This window comes from Typopeltis vanoorti, chromosome 10 (genome assembly GCF_054136105.1).
Source record: "Typopeltis vanoorti isolate ZY-2024b chromosome 10, IOZ_Tvanoo_1.0, whole genome shotgun sequence".
Lineage (NCBI taxonomy): Eukaryota > Metazoa > Arthropoda > Arachnida > Uropygi > Thelyphonidae > Typopeltis > Typopeltis vanoorti.
The window spans coordinates 16,515,796-16,537,733 of NC_143558.1; the positions used below are offsets into that span (position 1 = coordinate 16,515,796).

Consider the following 21,938-nt stretch of genomic DNA (forward strand, 5'->3'; position numbering starts at 1 on the left):
CTAATCTTGGGAAAGAATTTTTTGATATATCTGACTTGCGTCAAAGAAGCTGATCTTGATTCTAAGACTGATTCAATTGTTTCTCAGAATACTCTATTGAAACATTTTCCTGTATTTGCCCCCAAGCCATACATAATACATAATATAGAATATTTAAAATGGTGTTTAAACGCATCTATTATTTATTGATAAAATAATAACAAATTGATCTAGTTAACTGTATTTACTACATATTAAACAATATAAAATTAAAGTTACAATATGTTTTTATAGAAATTTAAGAAGATATATAAAAATATACATAAGAAGTTATGTATTCTAAGGAAATTAGCAAGATATAGGTTAATTAAAAAAGTCTGTGATCAAGAATGCATTTGAGACGGGGGGGGAAGGAAATGACAGTGAACAAATGACTGAATGGCAGACGCCTCTCTCTCTAAAATAGCTTTAATTAAATTGTTGGGAAGATTTTAAAAAAAAAAAACATAAAAATATTAATTTTATACAATAGCAAGTATGACGTCGGATACGCTGATCAGGACGCCATCTCACGGTTTGTGCTGATACATTTCAAGACAAAATATGAAATCGTTACTATATGACAATCAGGAGATTTTACCAATATTTTTATATTATTTTCAAATCACTGATTTTATTGTCATTTTAATAACTAAACACCTGGGTTCATACTTACCTATTACGATATCATCATGGTAACAAATGTGACACTAACCGCGGAAACAAAACATAAATTACGACAGCAAAATCGCAAAAATCAAACTAAAAAATGGGTTTATATGAAATAAATTAAAAAAAATAAAAAATAAAGATTTTCGGGGATACTAATCCTCTTTTATAATAAAATGTTAACACGGGGTTGATTTTTTTTTTTTTTTTTTCTCTCTCTGTTATTGCCAAAACGTGTCTGAGTATGTTTGTTAACATGAGCTAAGTCTAAGAGGGGCACACTACTGTATTATGTAGTTGTGGCAGCTACAGTACGGATTAAAAACAAAAAAACATACTTACTAGGCTGTCTAATTCTGGGTTTGGTACGTAATAAGGTTTTTCTTGCCTAATCTGCAAAGTAAGTAATAAAGAAAAGAATCAGAAAGAGTACAGAAAGACATACTTACTAGAGTGTCTAACTCTTCATCTGAGGTATATTGAGGGTTTTCAGCCATTATCTGAAATTGAATGATACATAGTAAAACTGCCGGAAGGATCAAAGTGTGGAGAAGAGAAAACCCGAGAAGAGATAGACAGAAAGAAACAGAGATAGTTTTTAAAAAAAAAAAAAAAAAAAAAAAAAGATGTCATGCACAAGTCAAAGGATAACCCACACCCCAAACCAAGTCTTATTCAAAACGAATACATTGAAATTCCATATAATGTTGGAGTCTATTATCGTTTTACTTGTTCTACCAAGAGATGCTATTTCTGTTTTAAGTTATAACAACGCTGGTATTATTTGTAGCGACTTAAAAAGGCAATATAGCTTTCATTTAACATTACTGCAACAAGCCTGGCAGGTCTTACGTACAGACTTATGGCAATTTTGTCTATGTACAAAAAACTGCCTTTAAGATTCATTCCAGCAACATATGTGGCAAGTTTACGGTTATTCTGATGATTTCTAATCGCTTCGCAATTCATTCTGTTAGTATATCACAACAGACCTCTAAACCATTAAACTTTTTTACGATTTTTTTTAAAAAAAATTTAAATGCTGTTGTTATAGCACTACCAAACATGGAATCTCCAAAACATGTATTCATATTTGAGGATGATAAGTACCTGGTTTGAGGATAGGATTAACATGCTGAAGATAATATATGGGATGAAAACTGAGTCAAATAAATCTCATTGAGAACACCATGTAGAAATTTGCAACACTAACAGAATATCGAGGATACTTGAAAAACAATTCTATTGATAAGAATTACAATTTTTTAAGTTAGTTGCAAATTTCGACCTGGTCACAAATATTATATCTATTTTTATACTTTAATTTCGAACAAAAGTCAATTAAGATCTACAAATACGGTTTTCTGCTATGGCTGGAGATGTGGTCCGATGCCGAACAAACATATTAAGTTAGTGCAGAATATGCATGTACTTTATTTTGAAAATTAAAGTCAGATTTTAGAGTTCGACATTACAGATGATAGGAAGCATTTTTCTTTTATTAATCGGAGAACAAAATACAACATGGACTGGGTAACAAACATCAAGATAGATTTACTGACATGCCTGAAAGAACGACCTAACATCTAAGGCTATGAATCTACGGTGTAATGTCTGCTAAGAGGGCATTTTCCATCCAAGGCAGCTTGGCCTTTGGTTAGCAAGATCTGAGTCTAAACTTTGGGTCTAACATGAGCTGTTCATCAGAAAAAAATCTATCAAACTTAATGCCGGCTTCTCAATACGAATAAAAACAATCATTTCGCCAGTGTATCAGCTGGAGTACCTTTGATCGCAATAGGCGTATTTAGTTATTACTAGATCAGGTATTGTCAATGGAGATCTATTCTTTTCCATTAACTAAAAAAAAGCGTGTTTTATACCCTTTAGATATGGATTATTTCTCATACATGAATATAATATATCTTTAAATGTCATATCTTTATATTTTTGCAGCAAAATTTCGATTGATTTAAACGCTACAAACACCATACAAAGATTCTTCAAAGCTTTGGCAAGTAGTTCATGAGTTAAGCGCTAGATGTCGCTTTGAGTGAAACGACCTATCGCGTGATTACTTTTCAGTCCACTTTATTTTCATATATTCATATGAACAAAGAAATGCAGTTAAGTGCAACCGGTCACTAAGCCAATATTTTTATTTCCAGTGTGTGATAAATATAGAGAAGTGAAAACGTGTTCTCCAAATAAGTTTTAAATTTCCGACAAAAATGAAGAAATCTTATGAAATAATGTTGGAAGTAGCCCCACTTCAACTGAACTATAATGTATTTATCTGCTTATGTTCCGCAGAGGGCGCTGGGGTCGCAAGAGTGAATAACCTATGGAGAAAAAGGGATAAAAGAACCCAACTTTGACGACGGCACAGAAATAGGTTTAGAAGCTGAAAATATATTAAGGGCAAAGGGGAACTTTTTTCTTTTTAAAAAAAAAATGCGTCTTGTTGAAGTTAAAATGACAGGAACATGGGGATTAACATTTGGAGCTGTGAAATTGGACGCAAAAATAGAAGGACAAAGTGAAGCTGATTGGTGTAAGAGAAAGATGGAATAACAGCGACTAGAAATCTTACGAGATTTCCGAGTGAGGGATGTGAAACATAAGTGGATAGCGATCTATCGGTCTACAAATTGCAATGCGACATTATCACTGACTAACGTATTCAGCAAAGCGCATCTCCAACCATAGCTATATAATGTACAGTTCACATGAATAAAAGAAAAAGGTGTTTAAAGAATTAATAATTATTTTTATAATAAGCCATTATTGAAATATTATTTAATCTTTTTTCATATAATAATTAAATATTCATTATTTTTGTATAAAAAATTTCGTACTAGCCTCTTATACTGAGATGGTGCCTTAGCGAGGAAAAAAAAAATCTGTTTACATTTTAAACATATAATCGTAGAAATATTAGCGATTCAAAATTGTCGTATTCTGGAAAGCCTAAATAAGTCATATGACTTGCGATCCTATTATATGGTATGATTCTCAAATTATTATTATTTAGATAATCTATTTTATTTTAATTATCGCATATCTTTATGGAATTCGGATGTATTTGATCAACTACGAAAGCTATACGACTCTCTTTAAGAATTTCAGAAGTTCTCAGTTTCAACACTAGAAGTCGCTTCAACTGAAGCGATCAATCGCATTAATAATTACAAACAATCATGGCGGAAACCAACAGAATTCACATTCCTATCTAGTATCTATTTTTATGCGTATTTAACACTTATATTTATATCATTCTCGGATAAATCTTTATAATAATATTAGTAACGTTAAACCAGGTTCTATTTAATTGATCATAATGAGTTGAAATTGTTTAAACTGTGTCGTTTTAGTTGCTACTTATCTCATAGTCCAATATTTACCTTGGTAGTTACGTTTCATTAGGGTAACACATGCGCCGCTCTTTATGTTGTTAGGTTCCGATTGAATTCTCAATTAAAGCGCGTGTTTAGCTGTCAATCGACCCTTGTTCGTTCTTCGAACCAACCGAGTATTGTGTGTGTGTGTGTGTGTGTGTGTGTGTGTAGAGAAATTCAGCGGTAGTGAGTTCCACGCCTATAGATGTACACGACAGCAACGATTTGCTTTTCTGTCTACATCAACAGACCAACAAATCTCTAAACGATAAAAAATAGATGCATGTCTAACAATAACAAAAAATATCGCAACAATTAAAACATTATAACAATCAGATTGCATTTTAAAAACAAACACGTCACTTTTAGCGTAATAAAAACTGATATTGCAATAATAACCAAGGCTTAAACATTGTTGATATTATTGCAATATCAGTTAAGACAAAACTCAATTGATAAACTCCAAAATTCAACAAGAAATATATGGATATGACTTCACATTTTTATTATATTTTTGCAAATAAACAGGCAGTCTTTTGAACATTAAAATGTATTGAGTATCCGTTAATATATCAAATGTATGGTGTTTATTATTGAAGTTCTTTGAGGATATCTCAAGAGGTTTTTTATTGTGATAAGTGTGCATAATATGGAATAAATAACACTGTTCTATACTTTATTGTCGATGATTTTTTTTTTTATCGTAGTCAGTTTGGGATGTATATTGTTAATGAGAATATTTTTAGGTGTGCTGTATTAATAACAGACAGCGTAGGAACTTCAAGCATCTACTTGAAGTTCTTATGCTGTTGATGATGTTCGGGAAATATCCAACACTAATATTATTTCACTCACATTCCGAACAAAAGAAGTTTTGGAAAAATGGCTCATAGTTCGAACACATCAGAACGTGCACATTGGACAACAAAGCTTGGGGGCAACACAAGGGGTGGTCCAATTACATACTAATGTCTTGTTCGGTGCATTCGCTTACTCTGTTGCGGTAATTTATGCAAAAATTGGCTCCACGATTTTCGCCCCGCGATATTATTGCTGCTCACGTCTTTGTTTTTCGCTCCCCTCTCAATCCCCCTCCCTATTCTTTCAAGGATGGGTAGATAGTTTCGTGGGGGAATATGGGCTTGGCAAAAATAGTTTCATTACTAGAGTTAGGTCTTCGGGTGAGGGTCTTTGCTCATTAACAATCGCTTGGTTACCACCAGTGGGCTAACCCAACTATACGCTCTTCATTTTTTTTCTTTTTTTGAAGTAAAAAACCTACGATACAGGACACACGTAACTAATACAGTTCTATTAGATCAAGGGAGTCATTTTCGAACTCTACTAACACAAGAATAATAATAAAAAAAAAGATTGTTGTAACAAACAGGAAATTTCATGAAAGAAATTGACTATTTTTGGCTTCTAAAGTCAGTAGTAAACTCTCCTTGTTGGCCTCAAATGCCCATGTGCATGTTACGAAGACGTGTTTGTTGCGTGGGAAGCATTTATTGTTTGACTGTGCACATGTGTTCAGAAAGAACGTGCAAAGCAGTCTATTCCCAGGGTATTATTGTCGAAAAGCAACCTGGGTACGTAGCTAACAGTCTATGGGAAATCGATCCATTAACAGGAAGAAAAAAAAAAGTAAAAATTCATGTTTATTTTTGAAAATATTCTGTTTCCATAGTTGTCCCCACTGTGCCCACCCCACCACCTGAAACCACTTTTAAACCAAACGAAAATCCAGTTGAGTTTCCATGGACATTTTTAGTTTGTCAACCTCCCCAATATTTCCCATTCTAAGCTGTTTATCCTCTGTGTTCAATGCGTTCTTCGCGGGTATTTCTAACGTTAGAAAATTTATGATTGAAAATTAATTTTGACAACAAATTTTTGTGGAAATTTTCTAGAAGCTTATAGAGCCCATTCCTCACTTGCATAAAACAGAAAGAAAAAAAAATGCTAGGGGCCATAAATTATCAACATTTACATGCAAGTAGCATTTTTCTCGTGAATTTATTGGATCTGGGGATTAAAAAAAATGCAATTGATTGCAAAAGTTTTCGAGGCGTCAATATTTTAGTCACTTTAAAATGTTGTAAGCAAGGAATTTTGGTCGTAAGTACTTCGAAAAAAAAAAAAAAAACGTTCCTCATTAGGTTATGATAACAAAGAGAAGTGCATGGAAATTGCCTAAATCAAAGGCTAACGTGAGCGGTTCCCACTGCTCCAGGGAGAATTAAAGTGTTTATGGGTGATTTAAGTGTGGATTTAAAAACAAAAAAATAGAAAAATATGAAAGTATTACGGAGATTTATGCACACGAATAATCTTAAGCTATGACGAAGTGTGTTCTGCAGCTGGTTTGTCTATTATTGTAAGGAAAATCATTCTGTAAGAAAAAATAACTTTTCCACCTTCGTTTGAGGCCAATCTTAAATCCCTTTAGTTAAAAAAAAAAAAAAAAAACCGCGCCATAAGCATTTCTAAGTAGAGTAGGTTCGAACCCAGAGGTGTCACTTCTCACCGTTCGTAGTAATGAACTTCTAAATTGCCTTTGGACTATAATTTGATCATCCCTCATATTTGGGTTTATGACAGTCCTATTGATATATATAACTTCTGAATTGTCTATACTTGCAGATGCTTGAATAAAATAAGGTTATCCCCCCCCCTTATTTAGCAAGTTTTTTAATGACGCATTTTGCTCATAACATTATTATTATATTACAGTCCCCCACAGTTCGATCAGGTTGTTATTTTAATATATAATCAAAATTTACATTCTTGGCCTATAGTAAATACGTATTTCAGAATTGACCAATCATAACATTATTTATCAATTACGTGCTAGACAAGTCGAACAATTCAATATTGTTGCAATTGCTGCACTCTAACACGTGATAATCAAATGTTAATTTCATTGTGTATTGAAACTCTAGTTTCAATTTTATTTGTAAGCATAAACCGTAGCGAATTTACATTAATATTAGCAGTAAATAAATTTTGCAATTAATTTCTAATAGTAATAATAAAATTTAAGTATTTAATTTATTTTCTATTAAATTCTAATGCATTAAAATTTAGTAAAATAATAATATATTTACTTTTTTATTATAAAGAAGAATTAAAAATTTAATGGAGACTAAATAACAACACCAAAAAGAAATTTACAAACATTTACTATTAATAATAGAATTATTAAGAGCTATGTTTAATTTAATGTGTTGGCATTTTTATTATTAAAATTTTCTGCTGTAGAGAATCAGGTAACCAGAAAAAAAAAAAAAATGCAGGAAGTCGATTGAAAAATATAATATGTTACGGCTTCACTAAACTCTAAGCCAAATGTTCCTCTGGTGTTACTTTTTATCCATTTTTTCGCCTCTTTCGTTCACTTTATTTTTGTTACATCATTTTAAAATCGCATTGTAAGTGGTATCTGGTAGATCCCGACTTTGCTTGACTAACACTAGCTGTCAGATGGCCTGCCGGTGGTGTGTTGTCATATTGGGCCATTTATCATTCACACCGCTTATCAATAGTCAACACATTGCCATGTACTTGTCACATAGACTTTGCCACAAGACATCCGACCTGTTTTTCTACAGTGAGAAATGCATAGGATTTGCTAGGCGGACGCAGCACTTACAAAATCGGAAGTTCCCACTTTAAAAAAAAAATGAGGAACATTCTGCGATCAGTGATTGGAGTCAGAACACCTTTTTTATATACTTTATATCGCAGATTAAAAAAAAAATCATCTTGACGTTACTAACGGTAGAAGAAGTGACATTTCTGTCCGCTTTACGGAACACTAATTTTTCTTACAAGATATTTAACTTCGCTTCCTAAGTTGAAGAAAAACTTATTAAGAAACTTAAAATATAATTATTTTTGGTACTTTTTTTTAATAAGTACTTTACGAAAGGAATAATTTTCTGTGCATTTTTTTTTTTTTTAAAGGGGCAAATGAGGGTGCCGTAATTGCACTTACTGATGAGCTACCTTTATGGTGAAACGGTAATTAAAGAAAAGTTTGAGCTAGTCATAGATGGGTGTAATAAGTAATTATAACGCTCAAAATCGAATGTTGTTTAGCCGTTTAAATAAAAATTGAACGTAAAAACTGCGTCGTACGGGTGTTCGAATTTCGTCCTACATTTTTTTTTTTTTATAAGCCTAGCGAGGCGATTATGCAAACGAATTTTCATGTATTATTCAAACTACGAGTTTGTTTGGTCATCCAGGTGCAGCCCCCCCCCCCTCCGTCCCCTCGATTTCCCTGAAAAATAAGTTAGTCTTTACTCAAACAAGCTGCTAATCAGGCGGAGTGCAAACTACAAACTAACTAGGTTAAGTCTGACTTTTGATTCCTATGACAACGTTGTTGTTGTTATAGAGGGCCTACTTTTATTATTCGTACGATCTGGTCCTACTTGACAGTACGGACGTCAAACAGCGAACGTTTTGATGGACCGAAATGGAAAAGAATGATGGTTACACAGCTGGTTTGCAAACCCTTTTGACAATCTTCATACTGGCACGTCGCAAATGCTAGGAACACAAATATGTCCTCCCCCCCCCTTTTTTTTTTTTGGAGCAGTTCCAATAATTAAGATTAAAGCCGTCCTCAATGAAGAAAATAAAACTTAAAAAAAGTTTTTTAAGTTTTATAGCTAAGAAATAGGCGACTTTTAGTGTCATATATGAAATAAAATATTTAAAAAATATTCACTATAAATACAGTAAGCTACACAATTTATGGTAATCAGAATAAATACGAATCTATGCCACCCCGAATTTAAAGTATCGCACTGAAAACATTAACTCAGTGATGTTTGTAGAATTAGGCTTATTCCTCTATGCCAAGGTTTACTATGGAAGTTAATAATAGACAGATCGGATTAACTCTTACTACAAATACCGACTACTTACTTCAAGTTCTTCGACTGATTACATGTTATTAAATTTTCAATAATTAAGATTACAACTTAAGTAGATGTTATTTTAAAATTATAAAACATCTCAAGTAAAATGGGATTCAAAAAATATACTAATCGGTAATTCGCTAGAAAAAGACTGTTAACATTCTTCTGTGTTATAACATAGGCACCAAAACAAAGATTCGAATACCTAACTTACTAATAAAGAAAACATCGGAACTATCTTACAATTATATTAAAAGAAAACCACTTTAAAATACTGCAACAGTTAAAATATCAAATCTGTATTATAACTGTAAAAAAAGGCTATTTTTATAAAACGTCCAATTAGAGAAGTTGAAAAGTACATTTTTTACGCTTTTGAAGAAACTGGAATCTACATTTTTTTTATCATAAAATTTTACATTTCGCTTTTAAAATTTTGATCCGGTTATAGAAAGCGAAACAGACAATTTTTTAATTGTAACAAAAAAAAATGCACGTTTCAGTATGTTTATTGAAACGTACTATTGTTGTAACAATTAGAAAGCGGACGAACATTTGAATCTAGTTCATTGTTAAAACAAGTCTACGTGGATAGCAAGATTAATGTTTTACTTTGTTAAAAACTTGCTTTTTTGCTGGTTTCATTTTAATATGCAAACAGTAATCATTCGCAAACAAGTCATTTTTTCTAATGTATTTCCCGTTTGCGTGCGCTTCTATGCACACGTACGCAACAAAGCCACGTTGTAACAATTGTATCTATTCCATGTTTTGCCACATTATTTCAATAAGCGCGTGGATGAAAAATTAATGAAAAACCTTGCGGCGAATATTAATAGAAGGGTTAGCAAACCGCTTGCTCATCTGGTTGCAATGTACGTCTCAGACATTCCATTTTTACGGTGAAATTCTCATTTATATTTGGGCTACCGGAGAAGCTAAAATTGATCTAATAAATAACACGAAAAATAAAATAAAAAGATAAATGATGTCTGTGTTCATCTACGGTCTCTGTGACACCGCTCAAAACCTCCGTTTATTGAATAATATTGGGATTTTAAATCCCTACACGCTATTCTACCGTAATCGACAAAAGTTAGGCAATCGACGGGCTTTGGTCTATTTTGTTAATCACGCGGTCAAAACAGAGCGCCCACACACATATGACATAACGATAGAGTCTTCGAGGGTCGAAAAATGGCCTTGGATGGCCGTTCCAAATAATTTAGTGAGTTCTTTGCCAACACAGACCCTATAAACTTAATCCTTCCAGATTAAAGCATGTATGTGTTTGTTTCTTACCCAGAATTCTTGGACGTATTAGCGTTAAGCTGTTGGTTGCGCTATTTGCGGTTTACCAGTCTGTAAGTTAACCTTTTCATGAGATCGTAGCGTTGTAGAAATCGTGACTGGGAGAATAAAACCATGCAGCCGAACTCTTGGCACGATATCCGTGTGTGTTCACATTTATTTACCGCCTAACACCGTTCAGATGTTTTCCTACATTTTTTTTTTTTTATGGTCGGGCTAAAAATTGAACATCCCCAACTAGCGAACTATTAAGTAAAATTAAGTGAAATAGTTGAGCGATATTTTGTCATCTTTTGTAGAATTAAACTGTGAATGAATCGCTAAATTGCTAAAAATGTTAATTTTCTTTAGTTTTTAACTTATATATTTTTCTTTTCATGAAAAAAAAATCAACCCACTAATGATTTAACATTCAATTTGACGGTGATATTTTTTCGTTTGGTTTAATTGCCAAAACATGAACTACAAATAGTTTCTGTGTTATTTCTTCAAAGCAGACTATATTAAAAATTTAACAAATAAATCTAAACAATCAATCGGCAACAATAAGTTCAACAAAGCTTTGAAATTCTATTTTTTTCATGAAAACTACAACACAAAACTACTATAGCATTTCAACAATGAATCGAAACAGACATTGTTTTCATATATCAGCATTTTTACTTGAAATCGACAATTGTTTCAACAGTAGTCAGTTTCAGTGAAATTAACATTATCTGTTTTTCATATATTAGTGGTTTTCTAGTGGAAACAGACAACTAATTTAAAGGTGGTCAGTTTCAGACTATCGGAGTTATTTTTGAAGAAATATTTAATACGAGTTAGCGCAAGTCGTTATATTATAATTTACAGCTTTTCAAGCTGATAAAACAACACGAAATTGACAAAAATAATTTTTAAGTAGATCTGAAATCGATTATAAAACTGAATAACAAGTTACCCGAGTAAAAAATATCAGTGAATAGTTTTACATTCAAATGAATCGACACAATAAACATAATAGATGGGACTGTAGGTTATTAATGAGACTTAAATATTCAAACGATGGTAATTCGTTAGCTAAATTGAACATATACGGTTCTGTCTGTTGTCTATATATAGCAAGTTTTTGTGCTGTCCGAATGTTTAGGTGTTTCGCAAAAGATCGTTGAGGAGTTACGTATTTTGCTCGAGTTCGTGTCCGTCAACGAATACGGGCTAAAAATACCGCCCGTCAGAGCCGTATTCTAACACAATTCTCTCTCTCTACTTTTAGCATTATGTTTGGATTATTTATAGAGTCACCCTATCCTTCCCAAAGGTCAGTTTTCTCCCCTCATATTTCTGTGTGCGGTATTCTCTCCCACCCCACCCATATTCAGTCAGTAAACGATGTTTGAGCGCAGATGTTAGACGCAAATATAAATGAGAGATCAATTCGCTCCCAATGCATCAGTATACGAGATGGGCTGTTTCGTACGGCGATGCAAAACTGCGCTTTTAACGAGAAATTTTTAAATGAGTTCGAAATAATTTAAATAACATAACTTCAGTTGTTTTGTATAGCAAAAGAAGTTTACAACTTGAACAACACGTCGAGTGTGCCACCAGAAACTTCAAAATGACGTCTTAGTTTGACATTATAAATCTTCAAAATCAAATAACGTGATGACGTCATTCGTTTTCGTATTGAAAGAAGTTTCAAAATTTGATGACGTAAATAATCATTAAGATGACGCGTTGAAATATGATTGAAAATCAAATCTAAGCCGATTCAAAAGTCAAATGACGTGTGTATGTCATTCGTTTGGTGGATTGTAAGAACCTTCAAAATGTAATGACGTTAACACGTCATCAGGTTGGGGTATTAGAAGATTGCGACGTCATAATGTTAGTGTATTGTTATGTAAGAAGTCATTTGATTGGTTGTATGCACCTTAAAAATTTAATGACGCACATCGTTTGAAATCAATCTATAGAACGCATTCAATGTTTTTTTTTTTTTCAATCGACTCTTCAGTCACTAAGTGAAAAGTCTCATTAATTATTTTTAATATTTACATAAGTTTATTTGGAGTAGTTGAATTTTTTAGGCTTATCTCAATTGATATTTTTTACGAGTCATTTCTACGAACGTTTTTGATTTCTCAATCCCCGTAACCTACCCTAAGAGATGCTTAATGAAACATCATTATTCGCTATGGCTTCACCTAGCAGTTCATTATAACAATCAAATGCTTTGATTCCAAGAGGAATCCCTCGAAGTTGTAATGTTTAAGAAGCACCTGGTAGATGATTATAGACTTGGTAGTAATGGTTTCCAATTAGAACCCTTTTAATAGTCTTAATTGAAGAGATGCGTTTAATTCGATAGAGCCATCTGCCTCGTTTCAAGAGTTGCATGTAATTTTTCCTACCCCCTCCTTCCACCCCCCCCTTAAAATCGCCATTGAATCTAATTATTGTCGAATACATTATCTTCACCAAATGCGCCAAGATAATCGCGATATTGCCCTGACTTATATGGAGTTAAATGTATTTATGTTGGATCACGTGGTTTTTAAGGTCCCTGTTCATTTATAAAACACGTTTGGAGAATTGAAATATAAACTACTCCAAGCGTTAAAATATTTCCTAACTTGTTGGGCCTATTTCACGAGTTTCTATTGATTTTGACCAATATCCAGTTCAAAGGCTTTATTCGTTACTTGGCCTTTCTGGCCTTCATACAAATCACAGTCAATGCAAGCCACTTTCTGTGCGTCAATCCTAACCACAGTACTTCGCACGTATCACATTTCATACAAGGATGGACTCAAATTTCTCCCTTAGAGTCGTTTGTTGGATTATAGATGTTCGAAGGTTAAATATGTTTCAACCAGTTTTGACAGAGGATTAATAATTGTGACAACGCAACCCAACGAATTCGAACTCAACGTACGTTTGAAATCAGACAATCAAAGAATAGCGCAACCTTTAAAGATCATATGTCCTTTCATATAGAAAACAGGTCAAAAGGAAACATGTAATTCAATTATTTATTTGTTAGAAATTGATCACTTTTATTACGTTAAAAGAAATTGATCAGACAGCTCGTATATGTGGCAGACGAACAAAAAAAAAATTAAACTGTTGATTTCGGTGATTGTTTTGTAGGAAGCAAGTGAAAATCCACTACATTGTTGAACATTGAGTATTACAATTATATTGTTTAGACAACAATGTTACTAATATGTAGCCGTTTAATTGTTACTGTCATGTAACAATTAACAGAGATTACTGCTTAGTCAATTTTTCCTATCACAGAACCATTTTAGCGAATGTTTTACTATCATACAATCATGATATCCATAAAAGGTTGAAAACTTATGGAATACATTACTATCGAGGGCCTACGAACTATGATCTAAACACACAGTCCAATTTAGTGAATGTATATTATCATACGGCCTCTTTTTTTAACGAAATAGGTTTAATTATACTATTTAACCAATATATTTTAATTGGCATACAGAGACATGTATTCCGTGGCTCTTACTATATACAGCCCTTCTGTTAATAGCCACCCCATAACCAATTATTTAATATTATTCTAATATAATTAATTATTATACGATAATTTAGAACTTGTAGGGAAGATCAATACATGGGTTTCTTTATACTGAAGTATGAATGAAAAACTAGAAACTCTCGTGTGTTACCTTAACCAATTATTCAATGATATGACGTGTTACTATCATTGCAATCATTAATCAATGTGTTACTATTAAGATCATTTAGTAAATCAGCGCATTGGTCCACGTGCGTTTAATATATTTTGTCATTATTAGGATTGAAATTTCCATAAGATAGTGAGTTTCAGTTATTTGAAATATGTTTGGAAGTCTCGTGTATTTTAAGAACGTTTGTTTCGGAAGTTTTCCTATAAAATATGCTAATTCGCACTCGAGTTTACATAGATGGATCAGACAAACTAGAATTCTGGACATTTTTAAGCGAAATCTAAAAACATAAATAAAAACGAAATTCATTTGCTGCAGATTTCACGCGCTGTAGATTTCAGAATTAGTTTTAGATTTCAGTTAATTAAAATGTCGTTTTCCCAATTTATTGCAAGATAAACAAGTCAATTACATCATTGTTAATGATCGGCTATTACAATTATTTATGTAGCAGAAGATTAATTGTTATCCGCTTAGCTATATTGTTTCCATTGATAATTTCATGTCGATAAAAACACCGATATATTGTTTGAAGTTTTTTGTAATTATTTTTATACCTCTATGGAATTTATTATTTGTTCTTTTTATATTTTAACCTTCTCAATTTTATAAAACAATCGATCACCATCTAAGAACAAAAAAAAAAGGTGTTTTTTTATCGCGTAAACAAAAAGCGATAGACATCGTTGATACGAACACATTTTAAATCTCAATAAATATTCACCAAGGGCCTCTCCAGACTTCTTCAAAAGTCATTATGACCTTCATAAGTAAGTACATTTGGAAGAATCATTTGAAAATAACATTTTCAATTCTACATAAGCGAACTCATCAAGGGGTGTCATTTGCTATTCTCTCCCAGAACCAAGTAACAGGCATTCATTTGTACATTTATAGCCTTTCTGTGCGTTAAAACCCAGAGATCATTTATTGTTATAAAAATACGAACAATAAAAAAGAACTCGGAGTTACATTATGAATAGTTTCCATAAAGGCTGTTTGCCGAGCGTCGGCTACTTAAAAAAACTCGCAGTAATTGTCATCCCTGTGGCTATCGAACCATTTGGGATATTCCGCTCTCATTTGCGCTGCGGAAATCAGTCACAAACGCACAAAAAACAACGTTTCAATCTATTATTAAAGGTGTGTAATATTTGGTTTGTACTAACTACGCAAATGAGAACACCCAAGAGGGAGGGAGGGAGGGAGGGATGCGACGATTTCTTCCGAGATGATATTTATATTAAAATTGCGTTCGTTTTTCAGAGGAAAAAGATAAGAATCAGAATGTTTATTAAAATTTGCGTTTTTCTTAAAACACGTATGTAATTATACACAATAAATAGGCTATGTTATTTAATATCAGCGCCTTACCGACACAAATATTCGTTTTTTCCTTTAAGATTAGCCTTACCGACACAGATATTCAATTTTCCCTTTAATTTAAGATTAGCCTTACCGACACAGATATTCGCTTTTTCCTTTAAGATTAGCCTTACCGACACAGATATTCAATTTTCCCTTTAATTTAAGATTAGCCTTACCGACACAGATATTCGCTTTTTCCTTTAAGATTAGCCTTACCGACACAGATATTAAATTTTCCCTTTAATTTAAGATTAGCCTTATCGATACAATACTCACTTTTCCCTTTAATTTAAGATTAGCCTCACAGACACAAATATTCACTTTTTCCTTTAATTTAATATTAGCCTTACCGACACAAATATTCGCTTTTTCCTTTAAGATTAACCCTACCGACACAGATATTCAATTTTCCCTTTAATTTAAGATTAGCCTTACCGACACAATACTCACTTTTCCCTTTAATTTAAGATTAGCCTCACAGACACAAATATTCACTTTTTCCTTTAATATTAGCCTTTCCGACACAGATATTCACTTTTTCCTTTAATATTAGCCTTTCCGACACAGATATTCACTTTTTCCTTTAATTATGATATTATAAGGACTGACTTAAAGGGGCGAAGCAAGAATGCTTTTCATCTTCCCCATTATCTGTAGAGGACAGTGCAGGGATAAGATGCTATTGAGCTATTAAAGCTCTGATCATGACAGGAGGGTAGGAGCAATAGCCGAGCCTCGGTTAGAACTTCATTGGCTACAGCATTGCCATCCATTACCCTCCAAGGTATTTTCCTTGTTCACAATCAGGTAGTCCCCTTAATTATGATATCACCGTTCATAAAGATTTAATGTCTTTGCTATTTAAATCAAAATATCGTGTATTAACCTATATAAAAGTTTCAATGCATTATTAGCCTTTCAATAGGTGGAATAAAAGTGTAAGCCTAAATTAAAAAATAAGTACATTAGCTTCCGAAGAGGCTACATTAAGGTATTTGCCTAATTAAAGATAGTGTTCGCCTAAATTCGAAATTTAAAATGGTGTTAGCCTTTTGAACAGAAAAAATTGTTATGGTAGCCTAAACGAATTAAATTTAAAAATCATGTTTGTCTCCCAGTATGTGCAAATTATTTCGTTAACCTACGGATAATGTACCTTAAATAAGATGAATGTTTTTTTTTTACCACTATATACTACATAACATGACGGGAAAATTGGGTTTAATAGGTAGGGAGATTTTGACACAAACTATTAGCCTACTAGTTTATTTTTGTTTATTAGTTTAACCTATTCGTTTATTATCTGGCCCAGAAGAAGCCACCAGTTAACGTGGCGAAACTAATAGGCTAATGGTTTGTATCAAAATCTCGACCTATTAAATCCAATTTTTCTGTCCTCTTATACCTTCAATTTCTTTATTCTATTATGTAGACAGTGACTCGTTCGAAAAATATTTTTCCATTTGGGTTTCCCATCCACTGAAGGCTCCCCGTTGCTGTGGATCTCCCTGTTTTGTTGCATTCCCAACATCTGAGACGTCACCGAACATCATAAGACTTATTTTACACTTTCATGAGAGGCTAATAAGGTTTCATTGATCTTAAACAAATCTTCATAGCAATCAAAAGGGAATTTTTTAAGATTCTCTTTTCTCAATGTGGAAAAATATCCACCGATCAAATTTTAAGGACGTTTGTTTATGATATAACTTCATGTGTCTTCCTTAAGCGAACGTTTTCTTTCAGTCAATCTTTACGGTTGATCATTCCCCTAACTACATCAGAGAGACAAGATGCGACGAACTTCATTTTAAGGGGGTGGGGGGAAAGATAAGTTTGCAAAATTATCCTCAATAAGTATCGCCCCAATTTACAAAAAAAATGCGTACATGATAAGGACCTTCCTAAAATCTTCTTTTACTATTATTATTTATTAACTAAACAGCTGAACCTCTTAAGTTCAATAAACTACAATTCTTGTGAATATTAACTCGGGATTTTTTGAATTTTAAACCCCTTAAAAGAGGATGGAAGAGCACGTAAAAACTTAGCATTTATCCAAGTAGAATTCATGCACAGACAATATATATACAGAATAAACAAAAAACTGAACTGTTATGTGTTCAATGTCCTATCCCTATTGGCTAGAGCCCATTGATGTAGCTTAGTACAAGTCTTTTTCTATCACCTTTGTTGTTTATAAGCCCCCCAATGGGAGGGAAAGAGTAAGCTGGAACGAACACATTTAAGATTATGGCCAGTAAACTCCAGCTAGCTATTCACAAATGCAATATATGTAAGCGATAAACAACTCCAGTAAGGAAGTCGTATATTGACCGAAAAGTTCATGAGCCCATTTATCTGTAACAACAGGGATGCTTTGGAACAAAAACAATTGCATGGCCGTCCCCCTATTCCTCTCTATTCATAGGTTCATTTGGGTCTTGGATTATTTGCAACATTGGATGGTTTGTCTAAGGGAATGTTTTCTAGCATGAATTACTAGTGATTGTATAGGTTTTGGGCTTTAAAAATTTTTAATTCAATCCAAGGGTATTCAAATTCTTTAAAAAAAATGAGGTTTCTACTTTAAATGTGAGGCAATCTTCGCCAATACAGTTTTAAACAATAGATGCCTTATATGAACAATGAAAAGAAACTGCTCAAAAAATCTTTGCTATCAACCCACACGATTTGCGAGTTCGCTAACTTGAATGAAGTGAGGGGTGGACTAGAACGCCGTAGAATTCGAAAATAAAAGCCAAACTCGGCTTACAAGGGGGGCAAAAGATCAAATCGTGCGTATGCGAACCTCCAAGATAACTCGTCGAGGGAACGGTGGGCAAGGGCGGCAGAACCGACTGCAACACACTCGTCCGGCATTCATAATACGCCCCGGTCCGACGGAGGTGCGTACCCGTAGCACGTGCGACTAATTCTTAAACTAAGATTAAATTATTGTGTAAGATTTCGTACCCGGTTGTAGCTCTTTCGTATTTTACATTTTTTTTTTATTTTGTACAGAAGACACTCGTTTTTATTCGGTAATATTGGAAGAATTTATTCCGTCTACGAACGAGGCTGTGATTTCCCTTGTTCATTCGGTGGTTCTGCGGTCCTCAATGAAATCTTACTTAAAGCTGTGCGTAGAAAAACGAATTTTTTTTTTTTATATCAGTTTTTCTGTAATCTCTTAGCAACGGCCGCTTACAGTATCACTTCAACCCTCTTGAGAAATCAAAGATTCTAAGCGGAGCGTCTTCAGAAGTGGGCCAAACTGTGTTAAAGATCAGTTTTAGATAAAAAAAAAAAAGGCAAAAAACGTAGAAACAAACGACGCGCAATTTTGTTGCTGAGATAAACAATGAATATGCTACATTTCAAGTTAGTTGAAATTTACAGGCGGTCTCGTGCTAAACAATGAATATGGTGCATTTCAAAGTTAGTTGAAATTTACAAGCGGTCTCGTGCTAAACAATGAATATGGTGCATTTCAAAGTTAGTTGAAATTTACAAGCGGTCTCGTGCTAAACAATGAATATGGTGCATTTCAAAGTTAGTTGAAATTTACAAGCGGTCTCGTGCTAAACAATGAATATGTTGCATTTCAAAGTTAGTTGAAATTTACAAGCGGTCTCGTGCCTATAAACAATGAAGTCATAATTCGTTTGGTAATAAGCCTATTAACAATGTAATAAAACGATTTGCCAATGAAATGATATTTTTTTGTGCGCGTGTTTGAGTTGTTCATTTCAAGAGTGTTCGTGTGTCAAAATTGCTGATTTCAGAACAGAAGAAACAGACATTAAATAGTATGTTGTTTCACGTGTGTTGAATTGCTGATTTCAAGACAGATATATTTTGTTTTCATACTATCTTTTAAAATGGTTGCAGTATTTTTTTTTCCCCTCAATAATATTTTGTACTTGGCATACAAAATATCAGACATGAGTGTATTTCTAATATCTTATAACATTTTTATGATGTCAAAGGTCATATCCATATGTTCGACAGTTGAATATTGTGTTCATATCATTTATTAATTAGGCAGTAATCAAAGAAACAACACCTGTTTGGCGAACACTGCTATGTCTTCGTTGAAAGATTCGGAAGAACACACATCACCCCCAGCGATGCCTGGTTCCCTTGGCGTACAAGTCGCTAGTTCGCATTTCTCGAAAATCAGGGCCAACAGAGGGAACAAGGGATGTCTAGAAAGAACGAAACACGGTAAAACGCCATCCATAAACTACAGTGAAAACAACAAAGTCAAGTAATGTTATTATTTTTTTAAATAAAAATGCCTTTTGCTAACGTACGGACGGAACTCCAAACTGGCAGCGTATAAAGGCGATAGTCAGCCATTTTGGTAACGGCGCGAAGAATACAAGCCGTTCGCCTGAGCGCGGCTTGCCGACTCGGCCACTAGGAGTCCTTGTTTGGTAGACGGCATGTGATGCGAATGGGAAATACCCAGACTAGTCGCTAAGCCTTCCGCTCGGCGAGCTTAGACTAGCTCACATGGTCTTTCGCTTAGGCTTAGAGTTTGTGGTTTTGTTATGAACGTCGAAGGCGGTAGGATTTTGCGTAAAGACTCTAAGTGTAGGAAGCGATCTATCTTAATTTTTAGCGTCTCATCTGAAGACAGTAAAGTCATACATGAAAGAGAGAAAGAAAAAAATATGAAGAAGGAAGAAAAATATTGTCAGAAGCGAAGATCGTATTGGAAGTTGATCGCACGAGTTTGAGGGTAAACAGTTGAACTTACAGGAAGTCAGAGCTCAAGATTATTTTATTTTATTTTTATATTTAAAGCCAATCGATGAAGATGTTAAAATCCGTTCGAGTCAATATTATTTGAATTTTTTTTAATTTATATTTAAGGGTTGGGTTTCTGATAGTTGATTCCAATTAACGTTACTGTTAACACTGCATCTTCTAAGCTAACGTGTGCTTAAAAAAAAATAAAAAAAAAAATAAAAAAGCACCCCCTCGATACTTGTATGAGGTGGGAGATGACGATAATGTTAAAAGGATATATTCTGAGATAAAATCATAAAAGAAAATCTCCACTCACCCATAGATAGCGTCTTTGTCCCGCTTGTGGACGTCCGGCACAGAACCCATAATATGGTTGGACATGACCCCTGACACATGGTTGCTATGATACTGATGCATCGAGGGTCCATGGTTCATATGTGGTGTGTGGGTCAGCGTCTGCATGGACCGATGAGCATGGGGGTCGTAGATGGACGTCGGTCCGTCCATGGCCCCATAATGGGGGATGCCATCGTCGTACTGCATGACAGAATGGATGCCTTTAGCACGGACTGTTAGCTTCATAAATCAGAAGTTGCCGTAGAGCATGACAAGTTGGCCCTCACCCGCTGTGCCATGAGCAGCTCAGACGGCATCAGGGTCGGTGTAAGTCCACGGCAAATCCACACGTTGTCAGCCACGGTGTATCGAAAGCGGGAGGGGTAGGGAACGGAAAGGAAACGAAACAAAACGCAAACATCAACTAAAACGTAATCAGATCGTCAATAAAGTTCGTCGAATTTCGGATTTCGTCCCGTCCAATGCACAGATGGAAAAAACCAAAAAAACAAAACAAAACAAAAAATAAATAAATTAAAAAAAAATCCCTGCGTGACCCCTGCCGTAGCGGTGACCTGTCAATCACGGCGTTGTCCGTAAGTGCGCTAATGAATGAGCTGTCACTTGTCCGTGGGTTTGCCCCGAGCGAGCGAGCACCAAGTTTGTCGACTTTCAGTACACTTTCGTGTCGGCCTGCGACAAGGGGTCGTCTTCGAAGTGCGCGAGCATTTGCAGTCGTTTTGGCCTACGAAATGGCTTCGATCTTTGGGGGGATCTTTCGAAGATTGTGGAAAGGGATGCGAGTGCTCGCACAGTTGAACAAAATCAGGGAAACCACGAACCCGCGTCCTACACTCACGACACCGAGGCATCGGGCGGTTCCATTTCTTCTCGCGGGGTTAGCTCGGTAGATGGCGTTCGTGTGCACCTCGCAACGCGCTACTGCTTCAAGCCGATTGGACGCATTCGATGCCGGCGAGAGGCTATTTGGCGTTACTACAAGGTCGTTGATGTATTGCCTTAGAACAGTTCTAGCGTTTTTGGAGAACGCAGCGTTCGGTGGGGGTGGTCTGCGAATGCTGGAGTTTGCTTATGACGAGGAAAACGCACACACGGCGGAACCGATGCTTTTAATTAATACAAAAGTCTTGAGAAGAGAACACTTCAAGGGTCCAATGGAAAAGTGTCGAAATAATACGTAATATAAATGATGGAATGAAGTGCGTTTAGTGATGATTCTCCTATTTGTTGTAGTTCAGTTTAAGGAGAATAAAATATAAGGTGGGAAGAGGGACAAAGTTCAAAAGAGATTATTGAATTTTTCCTAAGAAAAACAACCTTTTCTTAAACGATCTGAACTTTTTCTTAGAATCAAAAAGACACTCCAGTAATGTCAGGCTTCAACGGAACTCTAACAGACGTCATTCAGAGGCCTAATAGGA

At 34.4% G+C, this 21,938-nt stretch overlaps 1 protein-coding gene across 4 annotated transcripts in view; it reads right to left on the bottom strand.

Annotated features, from left to right (window-relative positions):
* LOC150102192 (homeobox protein Meis1-like) overlaps nt 1-21,337 on the bottom strand; it is a 243,094-nt gene extending 221,757 nt beyond the window's left edge. For 2 of the 4 annotated variants that reach the window (XM_090399507.1, XM_090399509.1), the window contains exons 1-3: nt 20,477-21,337; nt 19,469-19,610; nt 1,030-1,080 (exon numbers count right to left, since the gene is read on the bottom strand). In XM_090399507.1, the coding sequence (XP_090255633.1) occupies nt 1,030-1,080; nt 19,469-19,610; nt 20,477-20,742 (459 nt within the window). In that variant the 5' untranslated portion in view covers nt 20,743-21,337. Of the gene's footprint in view, nt 1-1,029; nt 1,081-1,136; nt 1,188-19,468; nt 19,611-20,476 lie in introns of all 4 variants that reach the window. The other 2 variants (XM_090399511.1, XM_090399508.1) reach the window with 1 other exon arrangement.
* Between the last annotated feature and the right edge of the window lie 601 nt (nt 21,338-21,938).